Raw genomic sequence first — 20,411 nt, forward strand, 5'->3', positions numbered from 1 at the left:
GTGTCGTTCCTAAGAGAGAAAGTGGAGTTATGGACAGAACGACCACAGATCTTAGATCCTTCGCTGACCTGTGGCAATACTGACAGAGGCTGGGCCGAAGCGCTTGCGTCCAGAGATGCCGTAGAGGTTGAACTTGTATCTGTAGGAAGGCACCAGGTAGTAAATCACCACCCAGTTAGTCTCCTTGTCTACAGGCAGCGACTGAGGCCGGTTTTCAGCATCCTTGTACTGGACCAGGAAGGAGTCAAAAGTCCCAGGGGGGACATTCCAAGAGAGACGGACGGAGTCGCTGGTGACATCCGACACAGAGAGCTCCCCCAGGTTGGGTTCTGGGGCTGGGGTTGCCGTTCCCTTCTCCTCCACATCCTGCTGTGGTGTCGACGGAGCTGTTAAAAAAAAGAATGAGAGAGAGAAGAAAACCAGGAGTAAGGTGACGGCGTAGCACAGCTTCTGTGACTGTTGAGCTACCGGTTGTGGGATGGACAAAACGGAAGAGGAAAATGCTGAGTTAGGCACAGCCTTGTTGATCCCGGCTTAAAGTAGACTGAGGACAAAGCTCCCCCTCCACCGAACCTGCTGGATCTGGGCTTATTTGGGTCCCAAACAAAGCCAAACAAAAGCAGGAAAGATGGAAGGTGAAAGTATAGCAGGTCCTTTGCTGAAAGATTGTCAAAGTCAAAGCAGGATCTGTGAGCCCTGCAATGAAGAAACTGAATGGAACTGAATAAAAATGGGGAAGAAGGGTGGAAGACACAACAGAGAAGAGTTTGAGAGGGAAAATTCACTAGGAATGCAGTGGAAATGATGAGCCCCATGGACCTCTCTGGGTCAAAAGTTTGCCCCTCCAGAAACATGAAAGCTGGCTAACGTAATATGAAATGCTGTTTCGCCGACTTGAAGCTAATGAATTCTTAGCCGGGGCAAAAGAGAATTCCCGGAAGGTATCGGATAATTAAAAGGAGATTTGGACTTGCGATCTCCAGCCAACACCCCCACTGCTTATGCTCGTATGTGGCAAATCTTAATGACCGTATATCTGAGGAAGTCGCACGAAACGGGACGCTTATCCGGATTCCTGTTATAGAAATAATTTGGTCTATTGTAATAATTTCATTGTCGTAAAAATAATTCAGTCTATCGCAACAGTCTATCCTAAAGCTTTTAAAACCTGATTTTGTTCTGACTTTATACTGTTAGTTTTACCCTACCCAGTGCCTGTTTACCCTACCCTGTGCCTGTTTACCCTACCCTGTGCCTGTTTGCATTCTCTTCCCCTCCTTATTGTTTTATTATGATTTTATTAGAATGTAAGCCTATGCGGCAGGGTCTTGCTATTTACTGTTTTACTCTGTACAGCACCATGTACATTGATGGTGCTATATAAATAAATAATAATAAAATAATAACAACATCAATGTAGGGACTTTAAAAACAGTATTTTCCGTTGTCAGATCATCACCTAGTTTCTTTCAATATTACTCATAATCCTCCTCCTTCACGTCCCGCTTCTTTCTCTTGTCGCAACTTGCAATCTATCAATTGTGAGGCTTTTTCCCAGTCTCTAGCCTCCTCCCTTCCTTCTGTCTTTTCGGCTGTCTCCTTGGACTCAGCTGTCTCCTCCTTTAATTCCTCCTTATCTTCAACTCTTGATAATCTTGCTCCATCTACAACTTGGATAGTTCGCCCTTCTCAACCCCAACCGTGGCTCACCTCTTTCCTCTGCTACCTTCACTCTTGTTCCCGGGCAGCTGAACGCCTTTGGCGCAAGACCAGGGACAGGGCGGACTTTGTCCATTACAAATTTGTACTCTCCTCTTTCTCTTCTGCCATTTCATTGGCCAAACAGCAGTACTACTCAACACTGATCCAGTCAAATGCTAGGCATCCTCAGCGGCTCTTTGCGTCCTTCAATTCTCTTCTGAAGCCTAATCCGCCATCTCTCCCCGCCTCTCTATCTGCTAATAACTTTGCCTCTTTTTTCTCAATGCTAAAATCCAAACTATCCGCTCTGATCTGGCCAGCTCTGCTCCTCTTCCAGTTCCTGTTCCTCATCTGTCAGTTCCTCCTGCAAATTTCTCTGCGTTTCCTTCGGTCTCTGCAGATGAACTGTCTACAATACTGCGCTCTTCGAAGCCTTCCACTTGTTCTCGTGATCCGATTCCTTCTCGTGTCTTTATTAATCTTATTCCTGCTATCCTCCCTTCCTTGCTTCATATTATTAATCTTTCTCTGTCCTCTGGTTCATTTCCTTCTGCTTTTAAACATGCTACAGTCTCTTCCATTCTCAAGAAACCTACTCTTGATAGGCTATCTCTGTCTAACTACCGACCTGTCTCTTTTTTGCCGTTTGTTTCAAAGATCCTGGAGCGTGCGGTCTACTCTCGCTGTCTTGACTTTCTTTCTAGTAACTCTGCTTTGGATCCACTGCAATCTGGATTCCGTCCTCTGCATTCCACCGAAACAGCCCTCACTAAGATCACCAATGATCTCCTTACTGCCAAGTCTAAAGGCCATTATTCCGTTCTTATTCTCCTTGATCTAACTGCAGCCTTTGACACGGTTGATCATGATCTTCTCTTAGATTCCCTTCATGACCTTGGATTTTGTGGCTCTGTCTATAACTGGTTTGCCTCCTATCTAGCGGGTCGCTCTTTCAGCGTGTTCGCTAATGGCAGCTTGTCTTCCTCCTTTCCCCTTTCAGTAGGGGTTCCGCAAGGCTCGGTGCTTGGCCCGTTGTTGTTTTCCTTATACATGTTGCCCTTGGGCAAGCTTATTCAATCTCATGGCCTCCAATATCATCTGTACGCCGATGATACACAACTATATCTGTCATCTCCGGAACTATCTCCTGATGTTCATGATCGTATCTCGGCATGTCTTTCAGATATCTCAGCTTGGCTGCTTCATCGTCGTTTGAAACTCAATATGGCAAAGACTGAATTGCTCGTTTTTCCTCCTAAACCTTCTTCTCATCTCTCATTCTCTCTTACTGTCAATGATGTTACGCTTACTCCGGTCAAGGAAGCTCGTAGCCTTGGCTTTATATTTGACTCCTCGCTCTCCTTTATTCCTCATATTGAGGCAGTAGCTAAATCTTGTCGATTTTTCCTGTATAATATTGCCAGGATTCGATCATTTTTGTCTGTCTCTTCCGCCAAGACTCTTGTTCATGCACTGGTTATTTCACGGTTGGACTACTGCAACCTTCTTCTCTCTGGCCTTCCTTCTTCTCACATCAGTCCGTTGGTATCTGTTCACCACTCTGCCGCAAAGATCATCTTCTTGGCTCGCCGCTCCGACCATGTTACTCCGCTTCTGAAATCTCTTCATTGGCTTCCAATTCACTTCAGAATCCAATATAAACTTCTCCTGTTAACCTTCAAAGCTTTTCACGGTCTAGCTTCTTCCTATCTCTCCTCTCTCATCTCACACTATTGCCCCGCTCGTGCTCTTCGCTCCTCTGATGCCATGTTTCTCGCCTGCCCAAGGGCCTCTACTTCCCTTGCTCGGCTCCGTCCATTTTCTTCTGCTGCCCCTTACGCCTGGAACGCTCTTCCAGAACATTTGAGAACTACAAGTTCAATTGCAGCTTTTAAAGCTCAACTAAAAACTTTTCTTTTTCCTAAAGCTTTTAAAACTTGATGTTGTGCAGACTTTATACTGTTAGTTTTACCCTACCCTGTGCCTGCTTACCCTACCCTGTGCCTGTTTGCATTCTCTTCCCCTCCTTATTGTTTTACTATGATTTTATTAGATTGTAAGCCTATGCGGCAGAGTCTTGCTATTTACTGTTTTACTCTGTACAGCACCATGTACATTGATGGTGCTATATAAATAAATAAATAATAATAATAATAAATAATAATTGTTATCAACGTAAAGTTTGGGAAGTCACGATTGACTCCTTACTCTATGTTGTTTGATTGAACCGCCTTATAAATCACGTTACTATTTTGTTTGGTTGAACTGCCTTATAATTGTCATTATTATATTAAATAAGTCACTGTTTTGAAATTTGATATACCCTATTTCTTCGATTCTAAGATACACTTTTTTCCCCATATGAGCATCTCTAAAAATGGGGTGCATCTTAGAATTGTGGGTGTGTCTTAGGTTTTTTTTCTGTTGGTGGTACTGAAATTAAATGTGGTTTGATTCAACTGTTATGCGGTTGTGTGCCTAGGGGCACTCCTTACCATTTGTGATTATCAACTGCAGCCTTCGTGTTTATTAGTGTAATACTACACCTTTTGACCCAGAATGGGAGGGGGGGGCTGTCACTCCTGCAGCCCGAGTCTCCTACCTGCAACACCCATTACCCAATCAGATTGGAAAGGAAGGATCAATTAGAAACCTAATATAGATCAGCTCTGGTTAAGACGTCACATAACATAGTGGAATGGACATATGATGCATCCTCTAAATGTTACAGTTTCGAAGGCCCTGCTTCTCTTTGGAGCCATTTGTTCCTGCTCTGGAGACCTTATGCCGTCCCTCTCACTACTCCCAGATTTCTGGGTGCAGCATCTGCTGTTCTGTTCCATTCCTGAGACAGACACAGAGAAAATGGTCCTCTGCTTCCCAAGATTGGCTGCTGAGCACCAAAATGGCTTGAAGTCTGCTCCTAGCTGCTACAAACCAACTAACGGCAGGGTCATACTCGAGCACGGGGTGGGCAACATGCGGCCCGTGGCCATTTTTGTGGGCCCCCGTGTCCCCCTGCTGCTTCATAGTGGTTTTGCAGGGAAGCAAGGCATCCACAAAGCATGTGCCCAGTTTGCAAGCAGACTTGTGCTCCCAGAAGAGCTGAGCTCCATCACACCAATGATTTAGTGCCCTCTCGCTATGCCTGCTGTGCGGATTGGCAGCACGGTACTCACATGACGCCGTGCCTGTCCTGCTGACACCCCACCTCTTCCCCAGCCTTTTCCACCTTTTCCTAGAATGCCTAAAGGCTGGATTATTTTCCCTAAGCGCTTTTAATGCGCCCTTAAGCCTCCATGTAGTGCTGAACTCTCACGTTTTCCTTTGCTGGGGGCGTGTGCTGTGACGGGCGCCTTGCTGTTGGCTTGAATGGATTGTGTCAGGTCCTGGCAGGGAAAAGCGATCTCTCCCAGCAGCCGGCTCCAAGCCTTAACAGAAAACCCAACCTTTGCATCTCAGGCTCGAAAGCATTTTTTAAAACCGTACGACGCCTGAATCTGCAGAGACAGGATTGTACTCCATCAATGTCCCCAAAGAGCCAGACTAAAGGGCCGTTCTATTTTTGCCAGGCAGAAACGCAGCCTGGTTGAATGACTTATCTGACAGGACCTGTCTTGTTAAAGTAGGGCGGGGGGGGGGGGGGAAAGAAGCGACCAATGAACTGGAGGGAGAAAGAGAAGGGGCGGGATGAAGTGGAAGCGCAATCAAGCGAAAGAGCATCGGAGGTAAAAAACGTGGAGACAAAGCAGGGGGCGGAAATTACGTGTGATGGAGCCCTATGCTGGAAACAAGGTGCACGCTTTGCAAAAACCACGAGATTTGCTGCCGCAGTGGCAAATTTAGCACCCTTGGTGGCGGTGGCAAATTTAGCAGTGGTGGGGTGCAGCGCCCAGTGGACCTCTGAACCCCTGGCTTTAGCAGAGGGGGGAGCCCATTTCAGTTTGTCCCTGGGGGATGGGCAGGGGTGATTGCGCACGGCTGACCTGTGAAGGCGTCAGTGGATATGGGGCCCACATATTCGCCGCCGGAGATGCCGTAGAGGTCAAACCGGTATCTCTGAGAAGGCTCCAGGTTAGGGACCGTGACCTCCCGGGATCCCCCATCCACAGGCAAGGTCTGCGTCTCCTCCTCTCCACCTTCGTACTGAACAAGGAAGGAGTCGAAACGCCCGGCTGGGACACTCCAGGAAAGACGGACGGAATCATGGCCGGCTTCTGAGACTGAGAGCTCCCCCAAGCTGGGCTTGCTCCTTCTGCCTTCCTCTTCTTCGTCTTCCTTCTCTCGTGCAGCTAGATCAAAAATCGGGGTGGGGTGGGGAGAGAAGGAGGAAAGAGATGCCCCACCTGGATTAGGGATGGGAGAACCGGGGAGGCTCAAGCTCACCAAAATTCTCCAAACTTGACTCTCCCATTCTCATTTGTGATAAAGAGAGCTTTATCACACCCGCGTTATGCTGTGCAATCACTGCGAATTGCATGCAAAGGACTCAGACGTTTTCCACCTTATAATCTGCTTTGATTGTGAAGTACTCCCAGGCATCCTGCTTTAATTGTGCATCAAAGCCAAAAGATTCACCATATTTAGCCCCTACTTTCTGAGCGTATCTTCTGAGCCGCGGCTGGGGCGCAGGATTTTAAACAAATGCTTACATCTGCGTAAGCTTTAAAGAGAAAGACACCAAAATTTGCACATTAATAGATATTAGGGAGAGCTTTAAGCATACTAAATTTGAATTGAATTGGGTCATCCGTTGATTTTTTATGATTTTTTTACATTTCCCCCCTTAAACTCACTTCCTGGTATGCAAAGGATCGCTGTCGCCTGGTAGCAAAAACAACAACCGCGAAAGCGCTACGGGGATAATCCGAGGGAAGCAGGTACGTGGGATGAAGCTCAGAATTATAGAATCGTAGAGTTGGAAGGGGCCTCTAAGGCCATCGAGTCCAACCCCCTGCTCAATGCAGGAATCCACCCTAAAGCATCCCTGACAGATGGTTGTCCAGTTGCATGTTTTTAAATTTGCGCATTTAAAAAAGTGCGCATTTTAATGTGTGCATTTTGCGAACATAAGTTCTGGACTTTTAAAACATTTCTGGAGGACATGTGCGCCAACAAGGCGTTATGGAGTGATTTGTGAACTGAAACAAAGTTCTTATTCACCCCTAACCTGGATTGTTTTGCTATATACTGTGGGAAATAACCCATGAAAGGGCTTACACACACACACACACACACACACACACACACACACACACACAAACATAAGATAAAGGAGGAACTTTTCCAACCCAGCTCTTTATACCCAGTGAGCAAGGCAAGTCTGTCCTTTACAGGAAAATGGAGATGGGAAACTCGGGATCAAGGAAAACGGAGAATTACAGAACCCCTTTGAGATGGAATCACAGGATCTTAGCGTTGGAAGGGACCTTAGAGGTCCTCTAGTCCAACCCTCCTGCTACAGCACCCCTGAGAAGTGGGCCACACAGCCTCTGCTCAAAAAAAACCCAGGAAGGAGAGTCTACCACCTTCAAAGTCTGCTGCACTAGAGGCAGACCTTCCTTCTTTACCAGGTGCCTTCCAAATGTTGCTGGACTCCAACTCCCATCAGCCCCAGTGGTTAGGGATGATGGGAGTTGTAGTCCAAAAACTTCTGTAGTGGGGGCGAGGTTGGGGAAGATTGGCCTGCCCAGCTAGAACCACAGAGTAACACAAGTAGGTGACCCATGGCCTTGTCTACACTAGCTGTTTATTTCTGAATACTATCGAAGTCGTCGCTACCAGGCTACATGACGCACAGCTGATCCCACAGTGATCTCAAGACCACCACTCATTTATTCTGGGATTTCGCTGGCTGGATTTGTCATGGCTTTTCCGGCTCTCTTGCTACAATCCCGAAGTCCGTGGCTGGTGTGCCCCCGCCCCCTTCACAAAGCTGTTTGTCACGGGTTTCTGGCTCAGCAAACTGAGGTGGGATATAAATGCAATAAATGATAATAAAATGTAGTAAATAATAGAGAGGATTGGCTTCTGCCCACTCGCCATACTTCTCTCTCTCTCTCTCTCTCTCTCTCTCTCTCTCTCTCTCTCTCTCTCGTGCTGACCTGTGGTGGCTTCTGAGGAAATAGGGCCAAGGCGCTTCTGACCAGAAACACCGTAGAGGTTGAACTTGTATCTGCGGGAAGGAGCCAGGTTGGGGACGGTGACCTCACGAGAGGCTCCGTCCACGGGCAGCATCTGGGGTTTGCCCTCCGCGTCCTTGTACTGGATCTGGAAGGATTCGAAGCTCCCGGTGGGGACAGTCCAGGAGAGGAGGATGGAATCAGGGGTGACGTCAGAGGCCGAGAGCTCCCCCAAACTGGACTTCACTGTGTCTTCCTTCTCCGCTGCAGATGCTGGGCCAGGAGGGAAAACAGGAACGAAAGCATTATCCTCAAAGAGTTTCTGACCAGTAAAGTGTTTCAGGGGCTAGGAAATTAAACTCGAAGCTCAGAGTGCTGAGTTCGAACTCCGTCTCTGCCAGCGGTTTTAATAAGTAACCCTTAAGATCTGTCACAAATTTGACTCCTGGCAGATGTATGCTAGAGTCTGATATAATCATCGCTCCCTCTCTGGAGAGAATTTCATAAAGCTGCAAGGGAAAACTGTCTGGGGTGACAGAAGGATTAAGCACCCCCTCCCCATGGCAATTTTCAGGTCACTCCCCCTTCCCCAACACCAAAGCTGCTTTTCAGGGCTGGCACCATGTTTCCAGGGGGGTTGGGGAAAGGGCCCTTGGCACCCTCATGCTCCCCAGAAGCAGTGGGGCACTTCCTCTGGTGGCTGCAGTACAAGCACAGGTCCATTGATGGGCCTGCATGACTGGACTCACCAATGTGGCAGCCATTTAACTTGCCCCACAATGCATATGTTGCAGGCATTGCATTGTGGGGAAATTAAAATGGTGGCCGAAGTGCTGAGCCAAACCACTCAGACCTGGCGCTCCTGCCAGCACTAGCCCTCCCCACCCCAAAATTAAAGGGTAGGTCAAAGCGCCAGTATTAGCATGGGCTGTGGCATTCGCTTGAGTATGCCCTGTGTTAACACTAGGCCTGCTGCTTTCCTTTTCAAAAAGGGACCACCAGGCCTTTGTCACATGTATTTGTAGGGTGACCATATGGAAAGGAGGACAGGGCTTCTGTATCTTTAACAGTTGGGTAGAAAAGCGGATTTCAGAAGGTTTCACTTGTAAGCATGCAGCATCTGGTGAAATTTCCTCTACATCACAACAGTTAAAGCTACAGGAGCCCTGTCCTCTTGACCAGATACAAAAAAGGATAGGGCTCCTGTAGCTTTAACAGTTGTATTAAAAAGGGAATTTCAGCAGGTGTCCTTTGTCTGCATGCAGCACCTGGTGAAATTCCCTCTTCAACACCACAGTGAAAGCCGCAGGAGCCCTGCCCTCTTCTATATCTGGTCAAGAGGGCAGGGCTCTTGCAGCTTGGGCAGTTGTGATGTAGTTACGGTTCACCAGGTGCGGCATGCATACAAATAACACATGTTGAAATTCCCTTTTCAATACAACAGTTAAATATACAGGAGCCCAGTCCTCCTTTCCATAGGGTCACCTTATAAACATGCTGTTTGCCCCTCAGGATCTCTTCTGGATTTCTGTCTGAAATATAGGAAACTGCTTGTTAGAAACCGCAGTTACTGTTCTAACTCTGTATTTTAATCTTATATCAATTTTGCTGCGTGGTTTTTATCCTGGTTGCGCTTTTTACACTGTATTTTGCAATTGTGCTTTTAACATGTTGGTTGTTTTATGATGGTTTTAATTTTTGTGAACCGCCCAGAGAGCTTCGGCTATTGACCTTCAAAGCTTTTCACAGTCTAGCTCCTTCCTATCTCTCCTCTCTCATTATTATTATTATTATTATTATTATTTATTTATATAGCACCATCAATGTACATGGTGCCCTCCGCTCCTCTGATGCCATGCTTCTCGCCTGCCCAAGGACCTCCACTTCCCTTACTCGGCTTCGTCCTTTTTCTTCTGCTGCCCCTTACACCTGGAATGCTCTTCCAGAACACTTGAGAACTACCAACTCAATCACAGCTTTTAAAACTCAGCTAAAAACTTTTCTTTTCCCTATAGCTTTTAAATATTGAGTTTGTTCTGACTCTATACTGTTAGCCTCACCCTACCCGGTGCCTGTTTACACTTCCCTGTGCCTGTTTGCATTCTCCTTCCCTCTTTATTGTTTACTACAACTTTATTAGATTGTAAGCCTATGCGGCAGGGTCTTGCTATTTACTGTGTAATCTGTACAGCACCATGTACATTGATGGTGCTATATAAATAAATAAATAAATAAATAATAATAATAATAATAATAATAATAATAATAATAATAATAATAATGGGCCGTATAAAAATGTAATAAATAAATAAATAAATAAATAACAACGCCAGAGGCACGCATGCTGACCTGTAACTGTATCCATGGAGACGGGGCCAAGGCGTTTGCGCCCTACCAGCCCGTACAGGTTGAACTTGTATCGGCGGGAAGGAGACAGACCAGTGACGGTGGTCTCGTAGATGTTTCCGTCCAAGGGCAGCGCCTGGGTTTTGCCTTCAGCGTCTTTGTACTGGACTACGAAGGAGTCAAAGGTCCCTGTGCGGACGGTCCAGGTGAGGTGGGCGGAATCCCTGGTGACCTCAGAGACGGAGAGCTGTTCCAAGCTGTGCGGAGACCATGCTTCTGCCGGAGGGGCTGCTACTCGAGTAGATGAGAACGAGAAGAGGAGAGAGGCAGAAAGAGAAACGGAGCAAGTTCATCACTACAAAGAAAATGCAACGCATGGAAAGCACCACAGAGATGCGACTGGAGGACAGGCAGGGGATGTTGGTGTGTGCGACGCCACCGCCTCACACACAAGGCGTTGACGCGCACACTTCCTCCCTCAGGCTAAGCACCACCACTGAAATACCTGAGGAAGGGGTAAAAAGAAAAGTGTAACCTTTCCCTTATAGCAGAGGGAAAAGGTAAGGAGATTTGGAAAAGGCTTTTCTGTGAATGTAGCAGCCTCGTGTGGCGCAGGGTGGTAAGTGGCAGTTACTGCAGCTGAAACTCTCCCCACGGCCTGAGTTCGATCCCAGCGGAAGCTGGTTCTCAGGCAGCCGGCTCAGGTCGACTCAGCCTTCCGAGGTCAGTAAAATGAGTACCCAGGTAGCTGGGGGGAAGGTAACTGCGACTGGGGAAGGCAATGGCAAACCACCCCGCTACAAAGTCTGCCAAGAAGACGTCAGCGAAAGCAGGCGTCCCTCTAGGAGTCAGTAATGACTCAAGTGCTTGTATGAGAGGGGAGCAGGTGGAAGGTTTAATGTAACGTGTTTATTTATGAACCAATAGAGCAGCCGAACTGACACGTGGTTTTATGGCAGCAAAATTTAAAAATGTTTATTGCTGTTTACAGTTCTTAGTTCCTTCAAATTCTGTTCAACTCCTGCCTATTCTTAATAATACTGGTAGTAACCAGTCTAATAATAACAATCCTTAGTCCCTATGATCTTATTTTCACTCACTCCTCACACAACTCCTGACAAGAAATCACTCAGCTAAACACATCTACCCTCTAAACCCAATCACCAACTGAACCCCTCAAACCCCTCAGCTCCCCCATATATATAGACTCCTCCCCCTTTCCACAGCATCATCAGCCACACCCACTCAGCCCAACATTCCGCACTCTCTAGACGTATTCACGCAGACATACCTAAAGAATGTGGGTAATGCCACAGTGTGTTTAACCTTTTCTCTGCCAGTCATTTTTCGGTACTTACAGAGCTCCATCACACCAGCATTATAGCCCACTGTCATGGTGCATTGCAAACAAAGGACTCAGATGTCCTGGTCTATGTCCTGCCCTGATCTCACTTCTTCCCCCCCTCTTTGCGAGGTTTCCAAGTGCGGGGAAGGAACGGTTTTTCCAGCAATGCACTCGACCCTCTACGTGTATTCTTATCGTATTCAATCCAATGTTCTGAGGGTGGGCGGCATTGCTGATGAAAGGGAGGGGGCGTGCCAGGGCGAGGCGTCCCTGCGAACAACCAATAGACTGTAAGGGGAGGTACAAATGAGATCTGCAGGGTGTGTGTGGGGGGGAGACAGGGATTCCGTGGAGAAGTGTGAAGATGAATGAAATGTAAGGCTTTCAGACGCTGGCCTTAGCTAGACCTACCTGATAGCCCGCGACGGAGGAGGGAAGATCCCACGTTGTGTTTAACGCGAGATCCCTCCTTTGTTTACATGCAAGGCGTTACATGCGAGGCATGATGACCTCAGAAGGAGAGGCGTTGCGCCCGCCAATTTTTTTATTTCTTAAAGGGGAAGCAGCACACGAACGCTTGTGCGCTAAAGGTAAGTTGTTTTTTAAAAAATTTAAATTATTTTCCCTGCTCCCCCCACCCTACCCCCGATGGGCGCAGCGCTCCTGGCCCCTCGTGAGGAAACGCGCGGAGCTGGGTCAACCCCCTGGCCACACGTCCCCGGAAAAACTGGGGCCAAAGGGGAGGGTGAGATCCCGGAGCAAGGGAGGGATCATCCCTCCCTGATTCCGGGATCCCCTGTGCATCATGTAGATGCACAGGGACGATCCCGGGTATCACCCCGGGATTTTGCCCAGTCTAGATAAGGCAGCTAAGTAAACGGAGGAGGATAATACAAGGGCAAACATGCAGGTGTGACGGAGCTCAGAATCAACATTACCACCACAATTACTTTTCCCCATAGGGAAAGAGATACAACCCATATATTTTCCTTGTAGAGAAGAAGCAGGAGGTTGGGGGTTAGGTAGGGTGATCATATGAAAAGGAGGACAGGGCTCCTGTATCTTTAACAGTTGTATTGAAAAGGAAATTTCAGCAGGTGTCATTTGTATATATGGAGAACCTGGTGAAACTTCCTCTCCATCACAACAGTTAAAGCTGCAGGTGCCCTGCCCTCTTTTAAATCTGGTCACAGTATAGCTGCAGTATAGCTCCTGCAGCTTTAACTGTTATGATGAAGAGGAAATTTCCCCAGGTTCCCCATATATACAAATGACACCTGCTGAAATTCCTTTTTCAATACAACTGTTAAAGACACAGGAGCCCTGTCCTCCTTTTCATATGGTCACCCTAGGTTAGGGAGAAAGATGGCAGGGAAAGGGTAAAGCGTGCGTGCGTGCACGCACACCCACCCACCCACACCCACACACCATACCCCGCTTCGATTCCAGATAACAGCTTCCAGAGGCTGGTTATTCATAAAAAGAAAACCCAGCAAGGGAATGTTACTTGCATCTGCATGCAAAATCTAGTTTGCCCTTAGCTGAAACCAATTAATTTAATTGACTTGTTTCACCATATGAAAAGGAACTGAATCAGTTTTGGAAATATTCCAAAGCGGTATTTCCCAAACTTCAGGGGCGATGTTGGGAGGAACAGAGAATTGGTGAACTTGAGAGTGCACAAATAATTTATGCATATGGGGGGGAAACAATGTCTTTGTTATTTAGATTAATCTTTGTAAACTGCCCAGAGAGCTTTGGCTATGGGGCGGTATATAAGTGTCATTAATAAGAATAATAAATAAATAACAAAATACCAGATAACATGGAAGAAAATGAAACATACAAATACTTAGGATTCCAACAGAACATGAAAATCAATCACCCCACAGTAAAAACTCAACTAAGAATGCAATACAAAACTCGCCTATCACAAATCCTAAAATCCAAACTCATCTCTAAAAACATTTTCAAAGCCATCAACACCTACGCAGTACCCATCCTCACATACTCATTCGGAATCATACATTGGTCACACACTGAACTCGAAGAAATAAACAGACTCGGTCACATCGAACTTCACAAAACCCCGCATGCTCCATCCCAATTCATGCATTGAAAGAATAACAAACAGCAGAAAAGGAGGAAGAGGTCTGCTGGACACAGACACAATTCATGCTAAACAGATCAAATCACTCAGAGAATTCTTTCACACTATAAACACCCCCATTCATAAAGCCATAGTAAAAGCAGATAAAAACTACACCCCGCTCAACCTAGCACTACAAAACGAAGACCAAACACGACCACTCTCACTTGCAAAGAAAAAAGAAAAATGGGCACAAAAAGCAATCCACGGGAAGCACCGTAACATAATACAGAACCCACAAATAAACAAAGAACAATCGTACGAATGGCTCAGGAAGGGTGAGCTGTTTCCAGAAACAGAAGGATTCCTAATAGCTATCCAGGATCAAGTTATAGCAACCAAGAACTACCAAAAATACATCATAAAAGATAACAGTGTAACAACAGACCTATGCAGGAAATGCCATCAATCCCAAGAAACAATAGACCATGTAACAGAAGGATGTAAAATTCTGGCAGGAATGGACTATACGGACAGACACAATACAGCTGCAAAAATAATTCACCAACAATTAGCCATCAAATTCAACCTTATCAAACAACCTACACCATACTATATATACTCACCTGAAACAATCTTGGAAAATGCAGATCATAAAATATACTAGGACAGAACAATTCACACTGACAAAACAATACCTTGCAACCAACCAGACATAATGGTCATAGATAAAAAAGAAAAAAAACACATACCTCATCAACATAGCAATACCAAATGACAAAAATGTTGAAAAGGAAAAGAGAGAAAAATATACACCACTGGCCATGGAAGTCAAAGAACTATGGCAACAGGAAAAAGTCACAATTATTCCGTTAGTCATATCAGTCACCAGCATCACTTCAAAAAACTATACAGAAAACCTCCAGAAACTGGGCCTACCAAAATACATCCACACCAACATCCAGAAAGCAGTCATAATTAAAACATGCTCAGTTGTCAGGCAATTCCTGAATCTGTAACAGACAGCATGACTTGGAAAAGCTCACCATGTCCGTCTAGAAAAACCACCATGAACGAGAAACAATAACAATAAATGCCTTTTAAAACTCAGAAGTATCCAATGTTAGTCTTACATAAGTCCCGTTCATGTCAATGGGTCTGCTCTATGCACAACTATCGTAGGATACTACCCACTGTGTCACCGGGCTGGATGGCCATTTGTCAAGGTGGGATGCTGTAGTTGCAAGATTCCTGCACTGAGCAAGCTGGAGGGGATTCAGAGTAGGGCAATGAGGATGATCATGGGGTTGGAAACAACGCTCTATGAGGAGAGATTGAAAGAACTGGACATGTTTAGCCTGGAGAAGAGGAGTTTGAGGGGAGACATGATAGCACTCTTCAAATACCTGAAGGGTTGTCACACAGAGGAGGGCCAGGATCTCTTCTCAATCATCCCAGAGTGCAGGACACGGAATAATGGGCTCAAGTTACAGGAAGCCAGATTCCAGCTGGACAGCAGGAAAAACTTCCTGACTGTTAGAGCAGTATGGCAATAGAACTACTTACCTAGGGAGGTGGTGGGCTCTCCCACCCTAGAGGCCTTCAAGATGCAGCCGACAGCTGTCTGTCAGGGATGCTTTAAGGTGGATTCCAGCATTGAGCAGAGGGTTGAACGTGATGGTCTTATAGGCCCCTTCCAATTCTACTATTCTAGGATTCTAGGATTAGATGACCTTCAAAATCCCTTCCACTCTAAAACTCTGCGATTCAACCACCACCTTTATTATTTTAGACCGGTTGTGTGAATTGGTGAAAAAAGGCCCTGAGGCAGAGCCGCAACTCAAATGAAGCTGACCTGTGATGGCATCGGTAGAAACGGGTCCGAGGCGCTTGCGGCCGGTGAGTCCGTAGAGGTTGAACTTGTATCTCCGGGATGGGGCCAGGTTGGGGATGAGGATCTCACGGAAATCTCCTTCCACTGGAATGGCCTGAGGTTTGCCCTCTGCATCCTTATACTGGACCAAGAAAGTGTCAAATCTCCCAGTGAGGACGCTCCAGGAGAGGCGGACGGAGCTGGTGGTGACATCAGACGCAGAGAGTTCCCCCAGGGTGGGAGGTTCCTGCACAGGAGATGCTGGAAGGAACAGAAATCAATAGAGTTGGTGAACTTGAGCGTGCACAAATATTCCATGCGCACAGGGGGGAAAGAGTGTGTCCTTAACTATAAAGAAGAGCCTCATGTGGCGCAGAGCGGTCAAGCAGCAGTTTCTGCAGCTGAAACTCTCCCCACGGCCTGAGTTCGATCCCAGCGGAAGCTGGTTTCAGGCAGCCGGCTCGGGTCGACTCAGCCTTCCATCCTCCTGAGGTCGGTAAAATGAGTAGGTAATCACGGCCAGGGAAGGCAACGGCAAACCACCCCGCTAGAAGGCCTGCCAAGAAAATGTCAGCGAAAGCTGGCGTCCCTCCAAGAGTCAGTAATGACTCAGTGCTTGCACGAGAGGTTCCTTTCCTTTCCTAACTATAAAGAGGGTTAGAACTAATGGTGATAATTTTGTATTGAATCTCTTATCTCTATAGCGTTGAGTCCAAAGAAGCCGGAACAGCGTAAACGGGAAGTTTAATTGCAAATTCCTGTCATTCAATACATTGTCAACGCTGAAAAGAATAGAAAATAAGAAGAAACCCTATTTCTGTATATATATTATTCTGATGGTATTGTCTCAGGTGCTAAGTGTTATAAAAGTCTATAATATTGTTGGACTGTATTATAATTGCACGCTTTCATGTTTGGTATATATTATTGGTTATTATAGTACCCAACATTGTGATTGTTAACCACCTTGAGACACATCAGTTTGTTTTACATATCTTTACAAATTGCAAATAAATGGGTTATTTGATAATTATCACTTTTTATTGGTGTTTGGAGTAGTTATGTGCCTTTTGGCACCTTATATAGTATTTGTTGTTGTTTATTCGTTCAGTCGCTTCCGACTCTTCGTGACTTCATGGACCAGCCCACGCCAGAGCTTTCTGTTGGCCATCGCCACCCCCAGCTCCCCCAAGGTCAAGTCTGTCACCTCCAGAATATCATCCATCCATCTTGCCCTTGGTCGGCCCCTCTTCCTTTTGCCTTCCACTTTCCCTAGCATCAGCCTCTTCTCCAGGGTATCCTGTCTTCTCATTATGTGGCCAAAGTACTTCAGTTTTATATAGTATTACTTAATAACTACTATCTTCTATTACTTGTGTGACCACACTTAGGCCATGGCTAGACTTACCCGGTCTAGCACAACGGAGGAGGGAGGATCTTGCGATATGGTTATCGCGAGATCTCACCCTCTGTCTACACACAGCGCGACATCCTAGGAGGAAGAGGATGTCGCGGCCATCATTTTGTTTTTGTTTATAAAAGGAGACAAAGCGCACGAGTGCTGGAGAGGAAAATGTGAGGTTTTTTTTTAAAAAAAACAATATCCCCGCTCAACCCACCCCACCCCTGAGGAGCTCTGTGCCCCGTGCCCAGCTCCTGGCTCCTCGCCCAAGACCATGGGAAAAGTGGGATTAAAGGCTATGCCAATATCCCGGGGAAACATAGAATCATAGAATAGCAGAGTTGGAAGGGGCCTACAAGGCCATCGAGTCCAACCCCCTGCTCAATGCAGGAATCCACCCTAAAGCATCCCTGACAGATGCTTGTCCAGCTGCCTCTTGAAGGCCTCTAGTGTGGGAGAGCCCACAACCTCCCTAGGTAACTGATTCCATTGTCGTACTGCTCTAACAGTCAGGAAGTTATATCCCACATTTTTTCCTCCAAAGAACCCACGGTGCTGTACATAATCAGCCCTGTGACACATCCTAATTTCTTCAAGCCTACCACACAAAGAGGAGGAGCCTACCACAGATCTTATCCCTGGCAGGAACAGCAGCAGCCCCAGTTTTGCTAGACACGGCCATATATCACTTCCTCTAGACGTGGCTGCTGTGCCTCAGAAGCCCAAAACAGCAGCTTCTAGAATAATAGAATCATAGAACAGTAGAGTTGGAAGGGGCCTACAAGGCCATTGAGTCCAACCCCCTGCTCAGTGCAGGAATCCACCCTAAAGCATCCCTGACAGATACTTGTCCAGCTGCCTCTTGAAGGCCTCTAGGGGGGGAGAGCCCACAACCTCCCTAGGTCACTGATTCCATTGTCATACTGCTCTAACAGTCAGGAAGTTTTTCCTGATGTCCAGCTGGAATCTGGCTTCCTGTAATCCCTCCCTGCTCCTGGGATGCCCTGTGCGTCATGTGAATGCACAGGGATGATCCCGGGGCGATCCCCGGGATATCGGCTGGTCTAGCTAAGCCCTTAGAATACTGTGTACAGTTCTGGTCACCACACCAGAGATGGGAAAAATGCAGAACAGGGCAACTAAAATGATCAAGGGGGGCTGGAGCAACTCCCCTATGTTTGGCCTGGAAAAAAGGAGTCTGAAGGTGTACAAAATCATGCCTGGTGTGGAGAATGTGGGCAGGAGACATTTTTCTCTCTTTCTCATAATACTAGAACCGGGGGTCATCCCACGAAGCGGAATGGTGGGAGATTCCGGAGTATTAAACAGAAGGCCTTCTTCTCAGAGCTCATAGTTAAATGATGGACCTTCCCTACCAGAAGATGCTGGGCTTCTTTAAAAGAGCGATTTATAGCATGCTCGTGACTGGCCACCCGTGGAAGTTAGCGGGTTATTTTGAAGACGCTATGAGCCTCCTGTGTGTCTCACACTCCTTCCTTCTGCTATTCCGTTTAAAACTAAACCTTGGAAAACACGATTCTTCTCAAATATCCCGATTTTTCCTGCCATGTGCAGTCGAAGTTGCGCTATAAAGTGCCCACTAGAGGGCACTGCCCCATTAAACAGTATGGGCTGGGTGGTTTTAAATGACAGCCCCAGTAGTCGCTGCTTCCTGTGTTATTCAGCTCATTTCAAAAGTGGAAGAGAAGCAGGAAGCAGAGCAATTGTAAGGAAATGCAATTTCCCTTGAATCTAAAGGGCTTTATAGTGTTATGTCCTGCTTGTTCGTCCTGGCCGATGGCTGGTTGGCCACTGTGTGAACAGAGTGCTGGACTAGATGGACCTTTGGTCTGATCCAGCATCAGGGCTCTTCTTATGTTCTTATGGTGGTCCTGCAATTATGGAATGATCTCCCCACTGAGGCCTGCCTGGAGCCAACAATTCTTTTTCTCTTTTCTCGCGCATTTGGAAGCATATGATAAGTTTAATCAGGCCCTGGGTTTGTCTTATGGTTATCGCTGATTGCTCAAAGTTGTCTCTATGTATATTGTCTGGTTTTTTTTATTTGTGTAAATGGTTTTTAAACTCTGCAAACTACCCAGAGAGCTTCAGCTATAGCTGGTATAGAAATGTAAATAATAATAATAATAATTCCTGAGGCACGGCACCCTAAAAATGGAAAATAAAATAAAATGTAACACAATAAAAATCCAACATGCAAATACTTCTTAAACATCTTAAGACCCATTGCAAGGACACAATTACCAACACAATAGCCAATCTACAAATAACAATACTACTGGAACTAAAATATGCTGAAATCTTAAAAAAATATTAAGATCTAAATATTCCAACAACATCTTCAACGGGCCCACAAGAGGCCTTGCTGACCTGTGACGGTGTCAGCGGAAACCGGGCCGAGACGCTTGCGACCAGAGAGTCCGTAGAGATTGAACTTGTATCTGCGGGAGGGAGCCAGGTTGGGGACAGTGACTTCGCGGGATCCCCCCTCCACGGGCAACGCCTGGGGTTTGCCCTCCATGTCCTTGTACTGGATCTGGAAGGAGTCGAAGCTCCCGGTGGGGACAGTCCAGGAGAGGCGGACGGAATCGCTTGTGACGTCCGAGACGGAGAGCTCTCCCAAACTGGGCTGGGCTGGTGGTGCCGTAGGTGATGGGGCTGAAAAGAAGCGAAGGAACCAATTGAGGCCAAAGTTATTACTGGATGGGGGAACTCATTCATTTCATTTCATCTACTCTCAGGCGTTTAATGGCATAGGATGGGGCATTTCTGTGTCTGCTGTCTCAAACAGGACTGTTATGGGGAAAAAACCCCAAATTGGTGTTTTTTTTAGCTCTTTAAATTGTTTTAAATAGTGACCCTGTACAGACGACATATAAAGCCTCGTGTGGCGCAGAGTGGTAAGTGGCAGTTACTGCAGCTGAAACTCTCCCCACGGCCTGAGTTCGATCCCAGCGGAAGCTGGTTCTCAGGCAGCCGGCTCAGGTCGACTCAGCCTTCCATCCTCCCGAGGTCGGTATGGTTTTATCTGTACGCCTGCCCTGAAATCCCAGTGATATGGGACAGGATACAAATGTTTAAATAAATAAATAAATGTGCCTAGAACAGGGGTAGAGAACCTCTTTCAGCTTGAGGGCCGAATTCCATTCCGGAGTACGTCTCGGGGGCCGTATTCTAGTGTGGGTAAGAGTGAAAGTGAAAGGGGTGGGTGGGGGCCAAAGGCAAAAAAAAGGACGGAGACAAAATAGCAGCATATTTTAGCTTCAAACCCTTCCTGCTAGTAACTAAGGCTTTAGCTAGACCTAAGGCTTATCCCGGGATCGTTCTGGGGTCATCTAAATGACGCACAGGGCATCCCGGGAACAGGATGACCCCAGGACAATCCCGTGATAAACCTTAGGTAGGGTGACCATATGAAAAGTAAGATAGGGCTCCTGTATCTTTAACAGTTGCATAGAAAAGGGAATTTCAGCAGGTGTCATTTGTATGCATGTCACACCTGGTGAAATTTC

The 20,411-nt window shown here is 46.6% G+C and overlaps 1 protein-coding gene across 1 annotated transcript in view; it reads right to left on the reverse strand.

The window, feature by feature from the left end:
* TNXB (tenascin XB) overlaps positions 1–20,411 on the reverse strand; it is a 170,508-nt gene that overhangs the window by 58,259 nt on the left and 91,838 nt on the right. Inside the window, exons 22-27 of the mRNA XM_063122680.1 lie at positions 19,270–19,557; positions 15,459–15,737; positions 10,173–10,460; positions 7,806–8,096; positions 5,688–5,993; positions 69–386 (exon numbers count right to left, since the gene is read on the reverse strand). Of these exons, the coding sequence (XP_062978750.1) occupies positions 69–386; positions 5,688–5,993; positions 7,806–8,096; positions 10,173–10,460; positions 15,459–15,737; positions 19,270–19,557 (1,770 nt within the window). The remainder of the gene's footprint in view (positions 1–68; positions 387–5,687; positions 5,994–7,805; positions 8,097–10,172; positions 10,461–15,458; positions 15,738–19,269; positions 19,558–20,411) is intronic.

This window comes from Elgaria multicarinata, chromosome 3 (genome assembly GCF_023053635.1).
Source record: "Elgaria multicarinata webbii isolate HBS135686 ecotype San Diego chromosome 3, rElgMul1.1.pri, whole genome shotgun sequence".
Taxonomy (NCBI): Eukaryota; Metazoa; Chordata; class Lepidosauria; order Squamata; family Anguidae; genus Elgaria; species Elgaria multicarinata.